This window comes from Melospiza georgiana, chromosome 1 (assembly GCF_028018845.1).
Source record: "Melospiza georgiana isolate bMelGeo1 chromosome 1, bMelGeo1.pri, whole genome shotgun sequence".
Taxonomy (NCBI): Eukaryota; Metazoa; Chordata; class Aves; order Passeriformes; family Passerellidae; genus Melospiza; species Melospiza georgiana.
In genome coordinates, this window is record NC_080430.1 from 131,604,974 (window position 1) to 131,625,968 (window position 20,995).

The following is a 20,995-nucleotide window of genomic DNA, read 5'->3' on the forward strand; positions in this document are numbered from 1 at the left end:
CTGATTACCTTAGATTTCAGTAATTAAAAGACAAAAGATAAACAGCTTCTTCAAAAGAAACTGGCAAATGGGAATGCCAACTTCTCAAAGTTTCAACATACTAAAAATATTTCCAATTACACAAGCTTTCCATAAGAATACTATCCAGTCAATACAACATCTGTGCAACATGTGCATCTGCCATTTCACACTTTGACTGTCTGGCTTCCTAAGTAGTATTATCTGGAATTTGTTTTATTGTTTTTTCACTGTTATTTTTTTTCTAAGCAAAAGAGAAATGGAAAACAAATTTTTGCTTGTTTTCAACAATATTTTTTCCTTTTTTCACACAAGTAATTAATAGCCTTAACTAAAGTGCAATTAAATTGCTCATCACTCAAAAGTTTGCTCTGCTAAAGTATCATCAGCAAGAAAATATGCTATAAACTCTATTAGCTATCATTCCTTCAAATTTTATGTGTGATGCAACTGCAACAGCACTTTTGTACATATATCCTGCTGACCATGTTCTTTATCTTACAGTGAAGTTACAGCAACAACTGGTTGATGAGATTGCCTTAAACAGAAATAAAGAAATAACAATACTACTGAGTTAAAGATCTTTTTAGACTCCTGTTCTCTGAAAGTAGATATAATTGGATGCTTTGAGAAAAAAACCAACAACCACAATTAAAGAAAGCACAGAGAAATATTTCTTCAGCATACTCTTCCAGACTTCTTGAGCCAACATTTTAAAGGGCTTTAAAAGTTATCAGAAAAGTTTTTTTAAGCCTCATCTGCAGCAATAGAGAATGACTTACACTTTCTGCAAATATTACTGCAGCATGTCTAATGTGACAAATCAGCACACAATCAGATTTAGCCGAGCTAGGAAGGAATCAGCTGCCATAGATGAGTTTTCTATGCCTTCTCCCTTCTGGATGCTTCTCAGCTATTAATTAGTTCACTTTAATGGTGAACTGTTTATTACTCACTCAAGCATTTGCTTATTCATGCTCTTGTCTGAGCAGATAGGAGCTGTACTTCCCCCAGCCTTGCCCATTATTGGGACAAATACAAGTAACATGCTGCTCACTTTGAAATAGCCAATATTTATAGTAGTTAGACTCCAAATATAATTTTTGTGGTAAAAGAACAAAATGCCAAAATTGAAATAACTTTTGCTTCCCCCTAGTATTAATATCATTTATTCAGGAAGCTGGTGGGTCGTTGCTGTAATTTATCAGAACACAGGGGTTTGCCCTATGGAACATGGGCAAAATCCACCAGCACCACACCTGCTGGTGGACTTTACTCAGTGATTGGCATGAGCCAGGTCTAGAAGCAGAGTATCATCTGCCAAGAAGACAAACACTCTTGCAGCTAGTACTTATGCAGCCTAGGAAGAGTACTCAAAGGTCAAATACCTAAAAAAAAGCAGGCTTTAACAAAGAAGAAAACATTAGCCAGGAGGTCATGCCTGGAATTTCTGAAAGAAAATAAAGATGTGCCCACACCAGGTTTCCCCTGTTTGGTTCAACACTTCACCCAGGTGAATGACAGCTTGTGCCCATTGCCTGTTGGCTCTGACTGCAAATTATGCTTGATATATGTATCGGCTATGAAGAAAAATTCCAATCAGAAACTTCAAGTCCCAGATCATTCTTTGTAAGACTGTTTTGCCAGCACATGAGTCCATACTTCATCAGCTCAGTTGCTCCTGCAGTTCAACAAGAAGATTTTTTTTCATGTATTTTGTGGGGGAAAGTAACTTAAGCATCGAATTTGTGCAGGACCTACTCTATTCTAATGGTTAGCAACACATGAGTATAATACCAAGCACACTGAAGAACTTTGGAAGGCTTGTTGTTCATTGCTTAGGCAAAAATAAAAGAATGCCAGTCAGGAGCAAGGGAGGTCTGAGAGGGATCCAAAACAGGGACAACTTTTTAATTTCTAGTTAAACTGTGAGAAAATATTTCCATATTTTTCAAAAACTGATTGTTGAGTGCTGCATTCCTCTCTACAATTAAAAATTTGTGACTAAGTATGATGGAAGGAAAAATGATGAGTTTGTCCATTCTTTCAAGAAATAGCTTATGCTGTTTTTATTAGTATATTAGATACCTATCTGAATTTCAGACTGTATAGGATAGCTAGGGACTTTTAGCCTACAGAATCATGCATTTGGGCTAGCAGAAAATAAACAAACAAGACTACATAAGCTGAGAAACAGGGATGAGAGAAAGTGAGTACTGTCTGAATGGCAGGTCTCAGAGGGTTGTGATCAGTGGCACAGGGACTAGTTGGAGGCCTTTAACTAGTGGTGTCTTCCAAAGGTTGGTACTAGATCCAGTCTTGTTTAACTTTTCATCTCTGACTTGCATGAAGGGGCAGGTGCCTGCTCAGCAAGTTCACTGATGGCACAAAGCTGGGAGGAGCAGGCACTACCCCAGAGGGCTGTGCAGCCCTTCAGAAGGACCTGGGCAGGCTGGAGAGATGGGCAGAGAACCATCTGAAACTCAACAGAGGTGAATGCAGGGTCCTGCACCAGGGGAGGAATAACCCCAAGTACAGGCTGGGGGGTGACCAGGTGGGAAGCAGCTCTGTGAAGGACCTCGGGGTCCTGGTGGACAATAAAATGGCTCTTGTGGCCAAAAGTGCCAAAGTTTCCTATGGTGTGTTAGAAAGAGCATTGCCAGCAGGTTGAGGGAGGTAATCCTGCCTCTCTACTTAGCTCTGGTGAGGCCTCATTTGTAGTGCTGTGTCCATTTCTGGGATGCTCTGTACACGAGAGATATGGAGCTCCTGGAGCGAGTCCAATGGAATGCTATGAAGATGATGAGGGGGACATCACTTATGATGAAGGCTGAGGAGCTGGGCCTATTTGAGAATGACTTTAGAGGAGATGACTGAGATGGGAGTTTATCAATGTCTACAGGTATCTAAAGAGAGGGTGTCAAGAGGATGGACCAGGCTCTTCCTGGTGCTGCTGAGCAATAGGACAAAAGGCAATGGGCAGAGAGTGCTGCACAGGAAATTCCACCTGAACATGAGGAAGAACTTCTTCACTGTGTGGGTGACTGAGCACTGGAACAGGCTGCCCAGAGAGGTGGTGGGGTCTCCCTCACTGGAGATAGTCAAGCACTGTCTGAACACAATCCTGTGCCACGTGCTCTGGAGGACTCTGCTTGAGCAGGGAGGTTGGACAGGAGAATCCACTGTGGCTCCTTCCAACCTGACACATTCTGTGACTGATTCTGTGATGGAGGGGATAAGGAGAAATATACCATAGGGAACCGAAAGTGAGTGAATGCTTTCAATAGACATCCTATGGAAACTATTTCAGATGTCTCAAGCTGCCTTGAATTTTAAAAGCAATCATCTTTTCTTCATCTAGAGTCATAGTCCTCACAAAGATATTGTGAATAAAAAGTAAGCATTTCTAAGTACCTTTTTGTTTTTCAAGAAAGATACAATTAACTGTTCTTTGCATTCAATGCCTTCAGTGTAGTTATCAGACAGGAACAATCTTTAGAACAAATTTAAAGAAATAATTTTTGTATACCTCAATTTTTCTCCAAAAGTCTAGCCTTAACCTCAAGCTTATTGGAAACCAAAAGTTGCTAATGACCTCAGTAGCCATATTTGAGGAGTGTAACATTCACGGACTTGCAGTTAGATATGTTACTCTGCATTCCTACATGGTCAGCAGCAGACCAAGATGTGTGTTGGTGTGAATTTAATTTCTTTTTCAAAGAGGAGTTCTTGTGTTTTCTGGTTCTAAATGATAGTATGACAAATAAGTCTTGCCAAAAATATCCAGGTGGTAAGTGATGGACACCAGGAAATAGATTCGCCAGATGAAGAAATGAACTCCTTGAAAATTCACCTGTTTTATCATTGATCAGCAGTTAAACTAGTTATCATTTATACTGGAAATATTTTTACCAGAATATTAAAAATTCTTCTAAGAAGAAGGAAATGTGGCCCTTTTATTGATATTTCACCTATAATATTAGATGTATCACTGAACAAAATCAGGACATTAATGGCACCTCACTCTTATATTTGTATTTCATTTCCTAGCACTTCTGTTTCTGTTCTCCACGTGTAGGCATTATATATTCTTCTTCTAAGAATTTGGCATATATTAATTTTGAAAAAGTGAATAATTACAAAAAGGCAGCAACATTCTTTCCCCCTCAGGTAATCTATCAAACACCACATATGTGTCCTTACTCTAAAGCTGTCAAGTAGATCAAAGCAATATTCTTTGCAATAATAGACTATACCTTATGAAGAAGTCAGTACAATAGGCCCACTGTACATCAAAGATTTATAAAACAGTATAAAGCTAGGTCTTATAGTAAGTAAAAACACAGCACTGGAGACCTGGCATGAAACGTTTTACAGAATATTAAAACACTTGAAGAAAAAAGAGATTTACCCATAAATCATCACTTCTTTTTTGGTTTTTTTTTTGTCTACACAAATCTTTACACCATTGCCCTGTAAACCACCAAATATAGTCCATTTGGAAATCACACTTTTAAAGTTTAAACAAGGGGTTGCTGCTTTGATGACTGTCATGCTTTACCCCAATCTGATTGCCTCCTGTGATGAGATGATTGACTCTGAGGACACAGTACTAGATAACATGTGCTTTGCCATTAGCAAAGTTGTCCAAGGTTAGGCAGTTTTCCACAGCTGACTTTTATTCAAAAACTCGTGTTAACTGTATGGATGGACTGTGAGGTGGGTAAAAACCACACTGGGGCACTAAAACCAGAAAGTAACGTTCAATGTTCCAAAGTACAGCTAAACTCCAGTTACTGATGGACATTCCCCATAGTCTGATCATGTTTAATGTCTTTATTAAAGATCTTGGCAATGACACAAAACATATCCAAAGACAGATGACACCACACTGGGAGGAGCTGTTGAAACTGCTTTCAGAGGGACATTGCCAAAATGGAGAAATGGTTTAACAGAAACCTCATGAAGGAAAAAGGTAAACACAGAGTCCTGGACCTGGATATGGCACTTGCCATGGTCTAGCTGACAAGGCAATGATCAGTCAAAGCTTGGACCTGATGATCTCAGAGGTCTTCTCCATCCTAAATGGTTCTGTGAAACGGTGAGATGGTAAAATCCCAAATCAAAAACTTGCTGGAGGTCAATGCTACAGAATAGCTTTGCAGAAAGGAACCAAAGAGTCCTGGGGGCCAACAAGTGATCACATGATCACTTGAACATGTGACAAGACTGTCCCTGTAGTGTGGGAGCCTGAGCATTTACTGGGAAGCATCAGCAGCAGCACAGCCACTGGATCAGAGGTGAGATGATGAGATACTTGCATGTCAGCATCCCGAGCACTGTCTTTAGCTTTGAGCTCAACAGCAGAAGAAGAAGAGTGACAAACCTGAATGGGCAGGGGATTATCAAGAGGATTAAAAGGTTAAAGCACAGAATTTATAAGGAGAGGGTGAGAGAGCTAGGTCTTTTCAGAAAGAGAGAAGGATAAGGATGATGGTGGAGCATATAATTACTGTTTCTATTTACTTAAAGCAGGGCTATGAAGAAGATTAAGTCAGACTGTTCTTGGAAAGGTCCTGTGAAATGTTGAGAGGCAATGACTGAAGGTTTTATCAGGCAAAATTCTGCATGGATATAAAGACAAAAATATCCCAAAGCAAGGGTAATTAAGCACAGGACAATTATCCAGATGGTCATTCCTCTGAGGTAAAGAAAGATTTGACTGAACAACATCCTGAAAAGCCTAATCTAGCTTGGACATTACTCTTCTTTTGAGTAAAGGAATGGTTTCCAGAAGTGTCTTCAACATAAATTATGCTTTGATTCTTGCAATGAAATAACATGCAGGTGTGAAGTATGAAAAGCTATGTGCTCCTGATCTCATTCACCAAGGTAAAAACAGTAGCATACAATCAGTGTATGATGTTTCTTTCTGATGACTAAAGAACCATAAGAATAATACTAAATGTGCATATACTAGAGGGTAAAGTGGCTTCACTTAGACCCACAGAGCTACACATTACTGAAGCAGAACTGGACAAAAAGTAACAAACCAATGGATTTATATTTCCAATACAGTAAATCCAGATGTAGTTCTATGACTTACTAAAGACAAGGCAAACACCTTGAGACAGAAATATCCCCTCATTCATTACAAGAGACCTCAGTGATGCAAGGGAGTTACTGATGAACAGCAAATAAGTATCTCATGATGTAGTCAACAAAAGTCTTTCTGAAATTTTGTAGCAAATTCCTTTTAAGTTTTTACAGTCCAAGTAAGTCATGCAGCACTTCAGTACAAAGCCAACTCAGAATTTAGATTCTTGGCATCTATTCAAATCTTCTGATTCTGTCCATTCCACTGACAATGGGAAAAACTCTATTTGCTCTACAAATAATTGATTGAAGATATTTCTATATCTAATTTACAGTATTCATCTCCAAAAGAGGCCCTGTGTCTGTAAATTGTCCAAGAAAAATACACTGCATTTCTTTTCTACATCTTTCATGTTTCCAAATGTTAATGAAACAATGCCCTTTCTCTCTGTCCTTGGGAAGTGATAAAGGAATGGGGGGTGATGTGATGCCTCGATTAGCACAAACAACTTCTGGGGTTTTGACAGGGTGAAGAGAGAGGAATATAAATAGTTCAGCTGCTCTAGAGCATTCCTTGCTTTCACCCAGACTCACATGCAATGCTGAAACTGTGAGATTCAGGAAAGGAAGGAGAAAATCTTCTCCAGGTCTCCCATTAGCCAGATTCTTGGAATAGTTGACTGTGTCTTGCTCAATAACTCTTTCCCCAACTCTTGTTCTTATTTGCAAAGGTACCTCAATAGGTCCAACAGCCATTCCAGCAGAATTAGTACTTTGTCATTTATTAACTTCTATTATCCTAAAGATGCTGGACTAGATTCCAAGTTTTGAAGATAAGAAATATATACTTTTTCTTAGGGAAAAAATTTTCCCTACCTTTTCCTGTTTTTTTTTTTTTTTTTGTTTTGTTTGTTTTTCTGGTTTTTGTTTTGTTTTGTTTGTATCAGTGCAAAGGTGTCAAAGTGTGAAATTTAAACTTACCAGTCTGTGACTGTGATTGGCTTTCAATATAAACTGAGGTATCAAGTCCCAATAACAAAGAATGACAAAATTCAAGAGATGGCTGCTGATCACTAATCATTAATATTCCAGCTGTTCAGATGCAGGATCCCTCATGATGTACCAACATTTTTGCTATAGAAGTATGAAAATATTCAGAGGTGGATTGAATTTTAGGGACTTGAGTCCCTAATACCATTAATGTGAGTAGTGGTTACTAGGCACAGAAAAGATTTTATAGTTTACTAGCTTTAGTGAAAGACAATGTAGCATGTGAACTCACAATAAAATACCAAAGATTCAGGAAAAGTTCAACACCAAATAATCTCAAAAACCTACTTCTCAAAAATTTGTTTCATTCCTCATTTACATAATTCTCCTTGCACGTAAGATGTTACAGAACCCCTATAATAACAGCATTTACTGAATAATACTCTTAACACTCTTTCTATTCTTCAATCAACATCAGAATGCGTTTTGAAACTGACCATACAAACAACAAAAAACATGTATTTCCTTTACCTATACAATCTGTTCTAGATGGTACAAACACCTGCTCAGAGCTACACTACTTTGCAGATGGACTTCTTAAAAATCCAGTTGCAAGCCAGGGAAAAACCTACCTCAGTGGTGCTACTGGAAGCTTCCAGTCCAACCATATTAGCTTGTACCAGCTGCTGAAGAAGTTGCACTTGAGCCACATTGAGGAAGAAGTCCAAATTTGTTGTCATATTCACTTCCAAAGAATGACCACAGACCAAAATTTCCTGTGAAATTAAGGGAAAATACTAAGTAACAGCCATTGGGAAAATAATTTTCAGCCTCTACATAACTGTATTGTGGTTCCCCTGCTGTAGTCAATACTTAACATTATATATAGCATTATATATAGTACAAATGTGGTCTTTTTAGGACAAATTGGTGTGCCATGCTTCTAAAGGATGTGGCTCATTCTTTGCATGGCTTTCAACAGCAGAACTGTTAAGGCAAACTTTGCAAGAAAAGCATCTCATGCACAAGGCCTTGTTTCCATCTCTTGCTAGTATCAGTGGGCTGTCAGAGTGTCCTTGGCAATGATTCCAGTTCTCCTTTCCTTCCAAGAAAAAGATATAGTTTTTTTATTTTTTGTTTAAACACAAACTCTGCTTGATTTATAATGAAATCATCTGTTGGAACTCACTGATAGCCAACCTGATTGATTTCTCTTTGCCTGCAAGCCATTCTTAATACCTTGGCAACACTAGCTGAGTAGCCACTGTTTTATTGGTGTTGTCTAGCACAAATAGAGACCTTCACCACTGCTGGCAAACAATAAAGAGATGAAAAACAGACAGAAGGGGAGAAGAACTGCTCTGTCTCATGAGAAGTTTGCACAGTGCTCAAGCTTTAATCTAAACTAGACCTCTCCCTTCATGATGGAATGTCATCTAGGGAATAGATAACAAGAAGAATGCATCTATAGAAAACACTGAAATTCTTGAACATAAGCATTAGCGAAGATCAGATTTTTTTTTTAAACTTTAATAACTTCTATGCACTGCAGCCATACTGGGGCTTTCTATTTCGTTTTTACATTAAATAATTTTCCATTTAACCTTCCGATGACGCTTTACACAAAGTGTGAAACTGTTGATTTCTTCTCTCTATGCCCACCAGCTGTTATTTTCCAACAATGTACACCCACTGCATGTTGAAATACACCTCTAGTACCCTTCACACTCCTGTACCAATTTTGCTCTTCCCAGGAGGGAGTTTTTATGGGAAATTATCCTTATGAGCTGACAAAAAATTTCTGGTATCTTCCCTATATAAAATGTTCTTGAGCTACAAACTAATGGCAAAAAGTCAGCCAATACCTTTTGTGTGTAACCTGCTTCACAGATTTATTCTTAACTAGTTGAACAACACACCAGCAAAAGTGACTGTTAAATCTGAGTACCTGGAAGTACTTATGGCAAAAGTAGGGAAATGGATGCTTAGTGGCAATCTGGGGTCTTGGAAATCTGGATAGGAGAACTCAGCTTAACTTTCTTATTATAGATAGTCTACAGACAGCATTTTCAGGTTTCTTTATGAGAAGCTTGTGAATACAATGTTTTGTTACGCTGCACCTCTTCTCAACGCCTTTCCATCACGGACTTTTAAAAAATATTGCTGGAAACCATTAAAGGATTCCCGTTTTTGGAACTGAAAATAGGCTTATCTACCTCTGGCTGGACTGCCTTTAGTATCAAATGCTATACAAAAATTCTTTCTCCAGCAGAAAAAGAACATTTCAGCTCATGACCTTTCTCCAGTTGGCAATTTGAAAACACAACTGAACACTTCAAATGGTAGAGTGGTAAAATATTAAGATTATTCATATATTAAAATATAGTAAAACATATATGAAAATATATTAACATATATTAAAAATTATGCTATTTCTGTAGACACTTTGTACAAACCTCTGGGTGTAAATTCTCTGCAGCATCAATTTTTGTAAAAATAATGGCAGGAGCTGCAGTTATTCGAACGGTGAAATCTGTTAAAATGGGAGTTAAAATAGCTCTCCTTTCCTGGTGTCGCCTTATGCTAGGAAACAAAGGGAAAGAAAAGTAAAGATTAAATTACATTATAAACTGTCAAGAGGCAAAAACTTTCCATATTATTCTTTACATCCAGCACATAGCAGTAAACTTCTTCAGTACTAATTGGGCATTTGATTGCTACCTTAATAATCTTTAAGTATCATTACTGTAAATCATATTAACTGCAATTCTGAAGGCAGACTTCTATCTTCATTTCACAGGATAAGTATGTCTAAATATTTGACTCTTCTACCTATCTCCAGGTAGACAAACTTGACAGTTGACACTGCTTGTTCTCCTGTTTAATGCACTATACACAGTAATTTGAAGAAGGATGCAAACTTTATTACCAGTATTTTTAAAACTTGCCTGTGGATGCCCTTCCCTTTATAAATGGCTGTTTTGAAGCCTACATAATATTTGAATTTGTGCATTAAAAGTCCATGTTGAAGAAATATGCATGAAACTGACACAAAAATGAAATACATGAAAACTTAAGCTAGCAAATCCCATGCAACACTAGGACTCTGACATGAAATCAGTAACTATTGTCCAAGATGTTTAGAATTATTTAAAAAACAGGGATGTCAGTTCTTTCTCAACTCCTTTTGTCTGTCACTGCTTGGTTCTGGTACTTTTTCAGCTAAATATCAACATTTACTTACCAAGAATATTTGTGTCATTAATCTTAGTAATTGCATTTATTTTTTAGCCAGGTGTTTAGTTTTGAGGTTTTTTTGGTTTCTCTCTCCCCCCCTTAACCAAATAGTAAGCCTAGAAGCACGACTCTTATAGATGGATCACTAATAGCTTATGACAACACATTCCAAATGGCCAGAATCTTCTGGGTCAGGTCAAATAAACTATTGCCACAAAATGCCATCTGAGAGCCTCTGATGAGGGAAAAAAAAATGTAATGAGATCAAGATGTAGTTCAGCCCCTAAAAGAGGATACACTTCAAATTCCAGGGAGACTCCTTCCATCAAGACAGTTTTTGATAATTCTAATTCTTTTTACCTATTATTGTTTGTAGCAAAATCAAATACCCACATTTCACCAAAGAAATTCTAAAAATCATCATAAAGTTATAGGTCTAAGGTAAGTTTTTCCTATGCTTACAAAATAGAAAATTGTCAGCTGTGAAATGATGCAAGTTTAAAGAACAAACTACATGGCCTTAGAGAAGAAGTTAACACATCCATGTAAAACTCTCCATCAGCATGCCAGTCACATTTCCCTGTATTACCTTTAATTTTGCCATCTCTAATGGAGACATGGCAGTTCAAGCATCAGTGTAAATCACACAAGTGAGCCAGACATGAACTACACAATTAATAAGTAGCCCTACCATCAGCTAGAGTCATCCATGTTAATGTTATTAACCAATATGCTTTTATGCCTGTTTATGCAGAAATGACTTGACTGCATGCAGAACAGGTATTGAACTCTCTTGATTAAGAAGGGGCATTGTGATGCATAGTCTAGTAATGGTTCTGTAATGGGTTCTGTAGAAAAGCAAACAATCTCAAATGCTGATGGTTTGTAAGCCAAGAGTTAAATCATAACCTGAGGTGGAATTCGGTGTACTGCAAAAGATACAAAATTCATACTGCAGAAGATACAGAATTCATTTTAGTGCTTAGGTATTTCAATTTTGATGTTTCAAATTCTACTAATAATTTTTTTAAGTGTCCTCAAAACATATGGAAAGGATGATGATCTACAAGGGAATATAAATTATACAGTGGAGGTAGGCCTTAAAGCTTTTAAATCTATTTAGGACAACAGTAAACAGAAGTTAAGAGCAGATGCTACAGAGCTAATATTGGCAGAGCACAACTCTAACAAACTTCTACTTCAAATGGCCCTCATTGCTGAGGAGGCTGCACACTACCATAATAAGTGTGCAGCTTAAGAATAAGCCAATTAATGAGTGAGAAAACTACCATCTTACCTTAAAAGCTTTAGCATTTTGGTCAGCTGTATCTCTGTTGGGCTCTAATGATGGCTTTTAGAGCAAAGTTAGTCTCATTTTATCCCCAAATTAGAAATCAGACTTGTTAGTGGCTACTGAACATCTTCAACTTAAGCTGGAGTTCTACAATTGTTTCTCCTCCTGACACCACCTCCATTTTAGATTCAAACCAAATTATTTTTTACCCAGTTCCTATTTCCCCTTCTCAATGGATGAGAAAGAAATGCCTTTTTCCTTCAGGACAATGAAAGAGCTAAATAGGAGAACAATTCTATGAAAGAACATGCAGCTATAACTATACTAGAAAACTTCTACTTGAAGTTTCTTGAAATGCTAGTAAGTATGACTTTAATATATGAAACAGAGCTGTAAAAGCAAGTTATTTTTTGAACCTCAAACCCTCAATTGGCTCTCTTCAATCGCTGATCAAATTATTTTTCAGCTTATGCATATTCCCATTTCTTAATTTTCACACTTTATACTAGTAGATACGCAATACACTGCATCTTAAAGGACATTTTTGGTAATATATATTGATTACTGGTTTATTTTATTTTTTTAATTTTTTTTTAAATCATCCTTATGTACTATCCCACTCCGGCTCTACTTACTAATTTCTGAATTTCTTGTGGGTGAATTTGAACCTCAGCCAAATCAAGTATTAGGAAAATAATTGTAAGTACAAACAGAAGGCAAACAGAGCACAGTAAATAATGAAGGGAGAGGATATGAGAAAGAGTACAAAAGGAACAAAGAAACAAATTCCACTTTGAATTATTGAGTCTTCCACACTGCACCTAAGTGCAAGGCTAACTTAACACAGGTGTACGCCACATGAGCTTATGAAAAAACTTGATTGTGAAGAGTGTAATGATGGCTCTATGTCTGCAGCACATTCATTCCGTGGTTCATTTATGCATCTGTTATATATTTGTCTTGGAAAAAAAAGGAAAAGCTAGTATTTTAAAGATGTTAAAGCAGTTGATCATCTACACTTAAAAGTAAGTGCATTTGAAAGACCATATGCTAACGCAAAGGAACAAGGCAGTTAAGCAACTGTGATAAGGTTTGGAGGTGCCTTAGCACAGAATTTGGGCTTTATCTGCACAACAACACAAACCCTGGTTATGGACCACAGATCCACATTGCAAAAGCACAGGATGAAAATGGTCTCTGTCCTCAAAGGCTTACAATTTAAGTATAAGAAAAAACACACCCACAGAGAGGGAATTAAAAGTAAACTACTAACAGCAGCATGGGTAATGATATCCATACAGTGGCAACCTGTCTCCTGGTTTTTATATTACAGTATCCTAGAAATTAATTTTTTGTAAGGATTTTGAATAAAGCATTGCAATAACAGTGTGAATGTTCACAGCAAACACCTTTATAACACACAGGAGTGAACAAGGCAGTGCCTCTTGGAAACACTGAACACGTTGGTCTTGATAAGTGGCATGAAGAGGTCTGATGAGCAGGGAGTGTAGATGAATCAAAACAAATGAAAGAAGACATGAAAAGAGAAATGGATAGACAGGGGGTCTGGAAGTGCTGTGAAAGCAAAGACATCTAATGATTAATATGACAAAGAATGTTGTGGGAAGAAGAGCGAAAAAAATGTGAAGAACAGAATTTTGCAATGGGAGCAACAACATTTGATTACATCAAATCAAATCATCAGTACTTGATTATAACCAGTCAGAAGCACATTGAATTTATGCAAAGAGGAAGGACTGCCAAAGAGATGATGTTGCCCTAATTAAGGAGATGCGATGATGTGAGACTGGATAAGCTGAGAAAATGCACAAGTAGGACTAAGTCCTACTACTATGACTCTCACGTGGAAAACACTAAGCAAAACAAACAGAAAACATGGTCACTAACAGCTAAAAATAACCTAGGTGTGAAATTTGGAAATGTTTACCTTATTATTAATTGTATTTTTTTCTTAATAATACCTTATTGACATTGAGCCCCCTATATACATAAAAATTCACTAAGTCAGGGAGAAACTTGCATACATTCAGTACACGAATAACAATCAAAAGCACATTTGCACCATGTAATTTTACTAGCTACAGAAAGATGAGTCCTCATGGAGAATTTTGTGATGTGAAAAAGAAAAAAAAAAATTAGCATTAAATAGGCCACAAAGTCAAAGTGTTCTCTAATAGTGTTGAGGCTTGCAAAACGTCAGAAGATGTTATTTAAGACAGCATGTTAACTTGAGACTTATGAAAGAATTTTCTCTTGCAGGCTTCCCATGTAGCTGTTTAAATCAGCTAATCCCTGATATACAAATGTATTAGGAATGTTTTAGGATATCTAACTACTGATGACTAATTCACATCCTTTCAGCTTTCTGAGGTGTTGCAAAGACATGTCACATGGCAGTAAAATATCATAGCAACATTCTGACGATCATCTAATAATCAAAATTAGAAAATAAACAAGTGTACACTACCTGGCTGTAAAGAATTACTATTTTTGTATTAGAAGACTTCAGTAAAGCTAACTTCTATCTTATGAAGAATGCTGTGCAGCATTGCTTTGCTGTGGATTAATATAAAAAATAAAACACCCCATCTTATTGAGAAATGCTTTGTACAGTATGAATACAAGCACAACTTAAGGTACCATAAAAGACAACAATTAAAATAAATCACTGAAAAAAATGCATTGCATTTTATTCCAAAAGATGCAAGGGGAATGCCCTACTTCCTTACACAAAGATCTAGAGACCAATTTTTTTCTGATCGTTCCTCATTAGAAGTTGGCAATCAGCCAAGAACTTTCTAAAAAAGCATGAAAATGAAAACTATTCAAAGTAAAATCTGCAGGAAACCTTTCTGAGGATCCTTGCAGTGGTATTTTGTTCAGTTTTGTACAACAGATCATTGGCTCCCTGATGTACTCCATGAGAGCTGTTCCAGATGGTGGTATGCCAAGGACAAAACTGTAACACAGTATATTGCCACACTCAATTCATTACCACACAGAGAAGTAATGCGTTTAAGCTCAATTATTATTTTTTTTAAACAAAGTTTATTCAGGCTGCAGGAAGCAGAAGTTGCTGGGAGCTGTAGAAGGATTGCACAGGGATGGGGGCGAGGCCTCAAGAGAGGATATATTTCTTTATTTCCTTCAGGGCTGTTGTTTTTTCCATTGAGTGGAGGGAGAGGGAGGAGGAGATCTGCAAGCTGAAAAAGCAGTTTTCAATCAAGAAAACTTCTTTCAGTTAAGTACTCCCAGTTCCCCACATGCTGTTTGGTAAAGGGAATAAATGTGGACAGGTTTCATTTGTACATAACCTTATTAGAACTGTCTGACTGTTTCCAGTATTCTTTTTATATATTACACCATTAGGGAGCTTTTTATAACATCCATGGTGAAGTATAAACATTTCATAATGGAAAGAGTTATGATCCCTGATCCTCAGTACAGCACAGCATCTAGACAGTTTTTTCTGCATGGCTGCATCCACCCTAGCAGAGAGTTCCAGTTCCCCCATTCTCCTTGGCATGACCTGCAGAGACACAGGAAGCATCACACCAGCATTTCACTGCAGCCCCTCTTGAAGAATCCTACGCTAAAACACTAAAACACCTGCAAGTATTCAACAACTTTGTCTTAGAGTATGACAGCTTGATTTCCAAACTGCAGTGTAAAGGTTGGGGCGGGGGCGGGGAAACAACTCCTTAATGCATTAAGTAGTAGAAGAACTGAACTCTGGAAAAAGTGGTATGAAAATTCAAAGGATTTACTTTCAGAGTAAAGATTGCTAAAGCATTTAAATGATAAATTATGTCAAATGCCTTCAGATACTTGTTTGTGTGATATCCATAGATCTCTGACTTAAAATGATTTGGTTTTCATGCGAATTTTAAAACCAGGCCAAATTTCAATTGTAGATTAAATTACAATATAATTTATTTAAAAATTTTTGCCATTTTATTTTTAAATAATCCAAAAGTGCTTTTACAAATGGGAATGGAAAAGGAATGACTGGTATCTATGCTGAAGTTTTCTGTAAAGTAAACTATGTAAAGTAACTACGGAAAACCTGGATATAGGCTGGATTCTATACTGCCCCAAATAGCATTAAAGTACTACAAAAATGAGAAAAATAGATTGCAAAGAAGGATCTTTAGACCCAGTGATCCTAATATACCAGAGCACTGGGTAAGAATAAACAGAAGTATATTAAAACCAATCAAAGAAATTAACTTTAAAAGAACTCAGCAAAAATCATTCATTATATTCCAGGTTAAACATATCTAAGAAACTTAAAGAAATCTAAAAAATAGTATCAAGATTAGATTAAGGCATAAACCTTTTGTGGTATTTGCAGTAAGTATTAGGATAAATTTAACCCTGGAAACAGTAAGCACCACGTAAAATATCCAGCAGCCACCCTCTTGGTGCGTGCTGGAAATAGCACCCTGGATGGCAGAGTTCAGTGCAGGTTCTTCCAGTTCTCAACACATCACTTGTACATGTCATAAAATAAACCCAGATATGGCAAAACTGACTGATAACTAAAAAGCAAAAACACAAAGATCCTGAAAAAACTTTAGTAAATATGCAAAATTTAAAACCAAAAGGATAAGAAAGCATTCATACTTTTTCTTGAAAACAAGCTGGAACTAAATTTCTGTAATTGCACAGCAGAAACGAAAATTTAATGTATTTAATTACAATTGTTCTAAATTAAAACCCAAGTAGAAGATTCATTCAAAAGCAATTTTAAACCAAACATACTTATTTGTATTCTAATAAAACTTCATTTTGGAAGTCTGCTGAGGAAGCATGTCCAACCAGTTATAGGAAATAAACCAAAAAGAGAACTGACGATTGTCTGTAACAGCTGCTCCCTTGTCCTGTTAGCTTTTCAGTAATGCAACAGAATTTCCTATCAATCTACAACCACACAGCTCAGACCCAGAGTGTGCTGGCAGTAGGATTTCAGTCACCAATGGCAAGGAAAAGGAAAGCCAATCTCTCAGTGGCTGGTTTTACTATGTTAGCTGAAGTTGCAAATTGGCTGTAAGTCCTTTGGAAATTAACGTAATCTTATTTTTCAAGATATTGCAGTGGATGTGGAATTTTGGGACAAAGAACCTCACAATGCACCTGTCCAACATCAAGGCCCAGCTATACAGTCATACACATTTTTTAATGCTAGGAATTTAAAATAAAAAACCTCTGTGGAATTGTATGAGTTAAAAAGATAAATTGTTAAAAGACAGTAAAGAACATGATCTTATAAATGGAGACCAGAATCTATTTCTGTGTTAAAATCTTTATCTGCACTCCTGTGACTCTCTGTCATTTTATCATCTCTTTGATTAGAACTGCCCTCTAGTTTTCAATGATAAACTGGAATTTATTATTGATCACACCTTTTTCCTGCATGCTCTCCTCCAGAGTGAGCTTATCTGCCCTCTTGGCCTTGCATCAATACATCACTTACAAAGCTCAGTCTGTGTGCCATCCTCATGTAGCCTTTGCTACAACTTGCCTTACTTTTAGAAAAATCTGAATCCTCTCATCTCCCATTTTTCTAAAAATTAAACCAGAAGTAGTTATTTCCAGATGATTCTGCCTGTTTTTCTATATCACTTTTAGGAACTCATCCCTAAATGGAGATAAGGAATCATACTTTAGGAACCATGAAATTATGCACATATCTCATAAAAATTAGATTTTTTTCTGCATGAATTATATAGAAAGGACTTTTATATGAAAATAAATAGCTAAATGTATAGGCAAAGAGGCATTTACTAGCAGAAATGCTTCTAAATCTACAAAATTACTTGAAAGCTTGCTCTTGGCCATCAGACCTTATTCTTGCCAGTTTGAAAACGGAAATCTCCTACAGTCTGTAAAATTTAGTTTTAAACTACTCGCATTATTTTTAAGAATAAAAAAAGTATATTAATACCAAAATAAATACTTAAAATCTTCACAAATTACCAATTAACTCCTCCCCATTTTTTATTTAAAAACGTCAAAATTTAAAATAGCAAGCAAATGTATGCATGCTTTGTCTTTCAACACTGTTTAACCAGAGGGTGGGGCTTTGTGTGCACATATACAATACCCAATAAAGGAGACTTAGCTGAAATATCTAATTCTCAAAATTCATCTGGTTTTAGTTACAGAAGTGCAAAAAACAGTTCAGAATCAATAGGAAATGTTCTACTGTATCCCTCTCTAATTTAGAAATGTCTAAGCTGGTTTTACTCAAGCTTTGTACAAATACAAACAAAAGAAGTTTAGAAAAAAAGAAAAAAATACACCACCACCCCCAAAACACACCCTATGCCCAAAAAAACCCCCAAAACAGAACCTCCCATTCCTCTAGAGACTGACAAGCTGAAGTCTCAGTTCTGGAGTTATTTTTATGGACAGACAGTAAGTAACTTGGAGAAGAGCTTATAATGGAAGCAAAGTACACAGTAACTAGACAGCAACTACAGCATAACAACAACAGTAATATGAATTTCAAATATGTAACCCAAAACTCCAGGGAAATGTGCTTGTAATGTAAAGCAAAGCCAGTATTGAATTATTTAATTCAGGTATACTGTGCATGCTCTCTGCAGAGGTTGTGCTATGTATTTTCAGAAAAGAGTAAGTCTTTAAAAAAATCCCTACCTACTGGCCATGTTCCATTCAAGTGCTGGATTTTGAGAATTTCTCTCAGTCTCTGTCAAAACTCCTCCTTTTCCATTTTCTTTCTCTGGTTTCAACTGATTCCAATAAGCAGTACCAATGTTGATAGACTGAAGATCTATTTGGTATTGTCTGTCTTCAACTTCTGATCCAGGGTCTCGAAGAATTCCTAGATTTAGTGCTCTCCTGTAATGTCAAAAAAAGGAAAAGAAATTACCAAAGCACACAATAAGACCAATCAGATATTAATTAAGATCCAAATTAACAAAATAAAGGTACCAATTTCACCATTTTTGTCTACACTAAGCATTATTTTAATTTCAAATCTTCAAAAGTACCCATCTGCCTCTTTCCTATGGAATTCAATGGGAGATCTGCAAATGAACACATTCCTTAATTTAGCCAGATGTAGCAAAGTCGATATGAGATCAATGCATCAACTTCATTGCACTCCCAATCAGATTTATACGAGCAGCCTTGTGGGGCAGTAGGACTGATTCATATCTACTGGATGGATAAAGGATGTCACATTCAAGTCCTCAAAAAGAACAGCTACATACCAGTCTAACCACGAACTATAACCAACTGTCCCACTGTTCAAATTCATCAAAGAATAAAAATTAAAAAGAATACTCCAAGATGATGGAAAAACAATTCAATCCTTTTACTGCTGTATTTCAGCACAGAATTTTTTAAATAAAATACTTCTAGCAAGTGAGAAAAAAGCATTTTTGAGTGAACCACATTCCTTGTGGATTCCTTTAAAGTCTATGACACTAGATTTTACAAAGTACTTCAGTCTTGAGCTAGTTTTGGGAACAGTCAGACTCAACTTCAACAAAATATTCAAGAGCGATTAAATGAGTGGGGGCTGCTGAGATCAATTTTACCTGTGACCAGTAACTGAGGAGTCTTCTACTGCCATTCATATTCTGCTAATAAGCACTGGGAAATACTGAAAAAAAAAAAAATCTTGCCTTTTCTATACTGGGAACAATACAGCCTTCTGTGCACTGCTCATTTGATATTTTAATAAAAATTTACTGCTATATTACCACTGTTTTTCAAAATAAGGGAGCAAGGGTATCTTAATTTTTTTCCTTCAATCTATGATCACAAATTGTAGTCTATTTTTATTGATTTCATACATCTGTGTTGAAGCTTGAGCTTCTTACTGGCATATGACATCCAATCTAGTGTTCTGTTCAAGGTCTTGGGCCAAAATGATTTAGTATACAGCTACTGTCTTCACAGAGAAATTAATAATTCTGCATTTTGTGTGAATTTGATACTAATAATCTAAACACAAATAACTATTGAAGTAGCACATCCCAAACTGCAAACTCAAGAGTAGAGGTATGCAAACCATAGGTGTGCAATCTGTTTCAAAGTGCAATCCCAGTGCTGCCCAAATCCAAATAACAGTTGAAACTGCTAACACACTGCCATTGTTACCAATGGAGTATGTTCTTAATTAAGAAAATTAAGTAATTAATCATATGCACCCACAGAGACATGTGGATGACAGGAAAGCCATTTTGATCAAGTCACTCCTGGAGAGGCAGTGTGACGGCAGTGTTCAGTAGGCCCCATAACTTTCTTAAGTGCTTAGTAGAAACACACTGAAAATCTGTTATGTCAGTAGTGGTATTTCAAAATTAAATGTGGTTTCTTAAAACTTAAGAATGTGTTTGTCAACTTTCCACACAGAGAGACCTAACCACAACCACTGTGCCTTTTATTATTCTTTCTAAGGCATTATTTCATCGATGTGAATGCAGTTTTTTTTTTCAACCCACCACAGTAGATTATTGTATGATCCAATGTCTATTTTCATACTTTGTCTAATACAAGTAAATACTGGAATATTTGTTTTGTGAAATATTACTTAAAATAAAGCACCGAATCACATATCTTTGGAAATCTTCTTGTGTATATTAAACAGAATACGATAGTAATTTCACATGCACAATGGATTGTTCTCCCCTTTACTTTGCAGTGACCATTTTTCATTTCTTCTTTTATGAGCAGCTTGATAACTTGCAATAGGCTCACCTAAATATTCCTTAGACTCATTCGGCATAACCTTGTGAACCAAATTCCTTGAGCACAATGTGTCTGTATGCACTGATCTGAAACTCCCCACTGTGACACTGCCCTTCTTACCCTCACAAATTTACTTATTTAAACATAAACCCCAACAAAATCACTCTTTGGCAAAAATCGTTAGGTGCAGCAAAATATACAAAGGCGTTATTTAAAGAGAAGGTACTCACGTATTGTGTTGCTGGTATCATATTTGTCTGCTGCATCTTTTTTTAAAGCACTTTGGGATATTACAGCCCAATATTTTCAGCTTCAATATTTTCATGCTGACATAAAAGTTCATATTTGCATTATCCTACTATTACCAATCTCCTATATATAATATAAAACTCTTCTTCTGATCGTTCAGATACACTTTTGAAAACCAAGCATACTGTGTTTCTATAGATAACCCACTTCAAGAAACACATATTTTACACATCCATGTAAAATACAAGGTTTAGTAATTAATGCCTTGATGTTTTGATGAAGCTCATTATGGCTTTCAGAAATTGCATCATGCCAGTTTTATACAAGGATCAAAATATAGCCTTTTCCCAAATAAGTAATATA

The 20,995-nt window shown here is 36.4% G+C and overlaps 1 protein-coding gene across 4 annotated transcripts in view; it reads right to left on the bottom strand.

Annotated features, from left to right (window-relative positions):
- VPS13B (vacuolar protein sorting 13 homolog B) overlaps positions 1-20,995 on the bottom strand; it is a 430,338-nt gene that overhangs the window by 137,522 nt on the left and 271,821 nt on the right. For all 4 annotated transcript variants that reach the window (XM_058033971.1, XM_058033980.1, XM_058033988.1 and 1 more), the window contains exons 31-33: positions 18,320-18,523; positions 9,561-9,687; positions 7,737-7,880 (exon numbers count right to left, since the gene is read on the bottom strand). In XM_058033971.1, the coding sequence (XP_057889954.1) occupies positions 7,737-7,880; positions 9,561-9,687; positions 18,320-18,523 (475 nt within the window). The remainder of the gene's footprint in view (positions 1-7,736; positions 7,881-9,560; positions 9,688-18,319; positions 18,524-20,995) is intronic.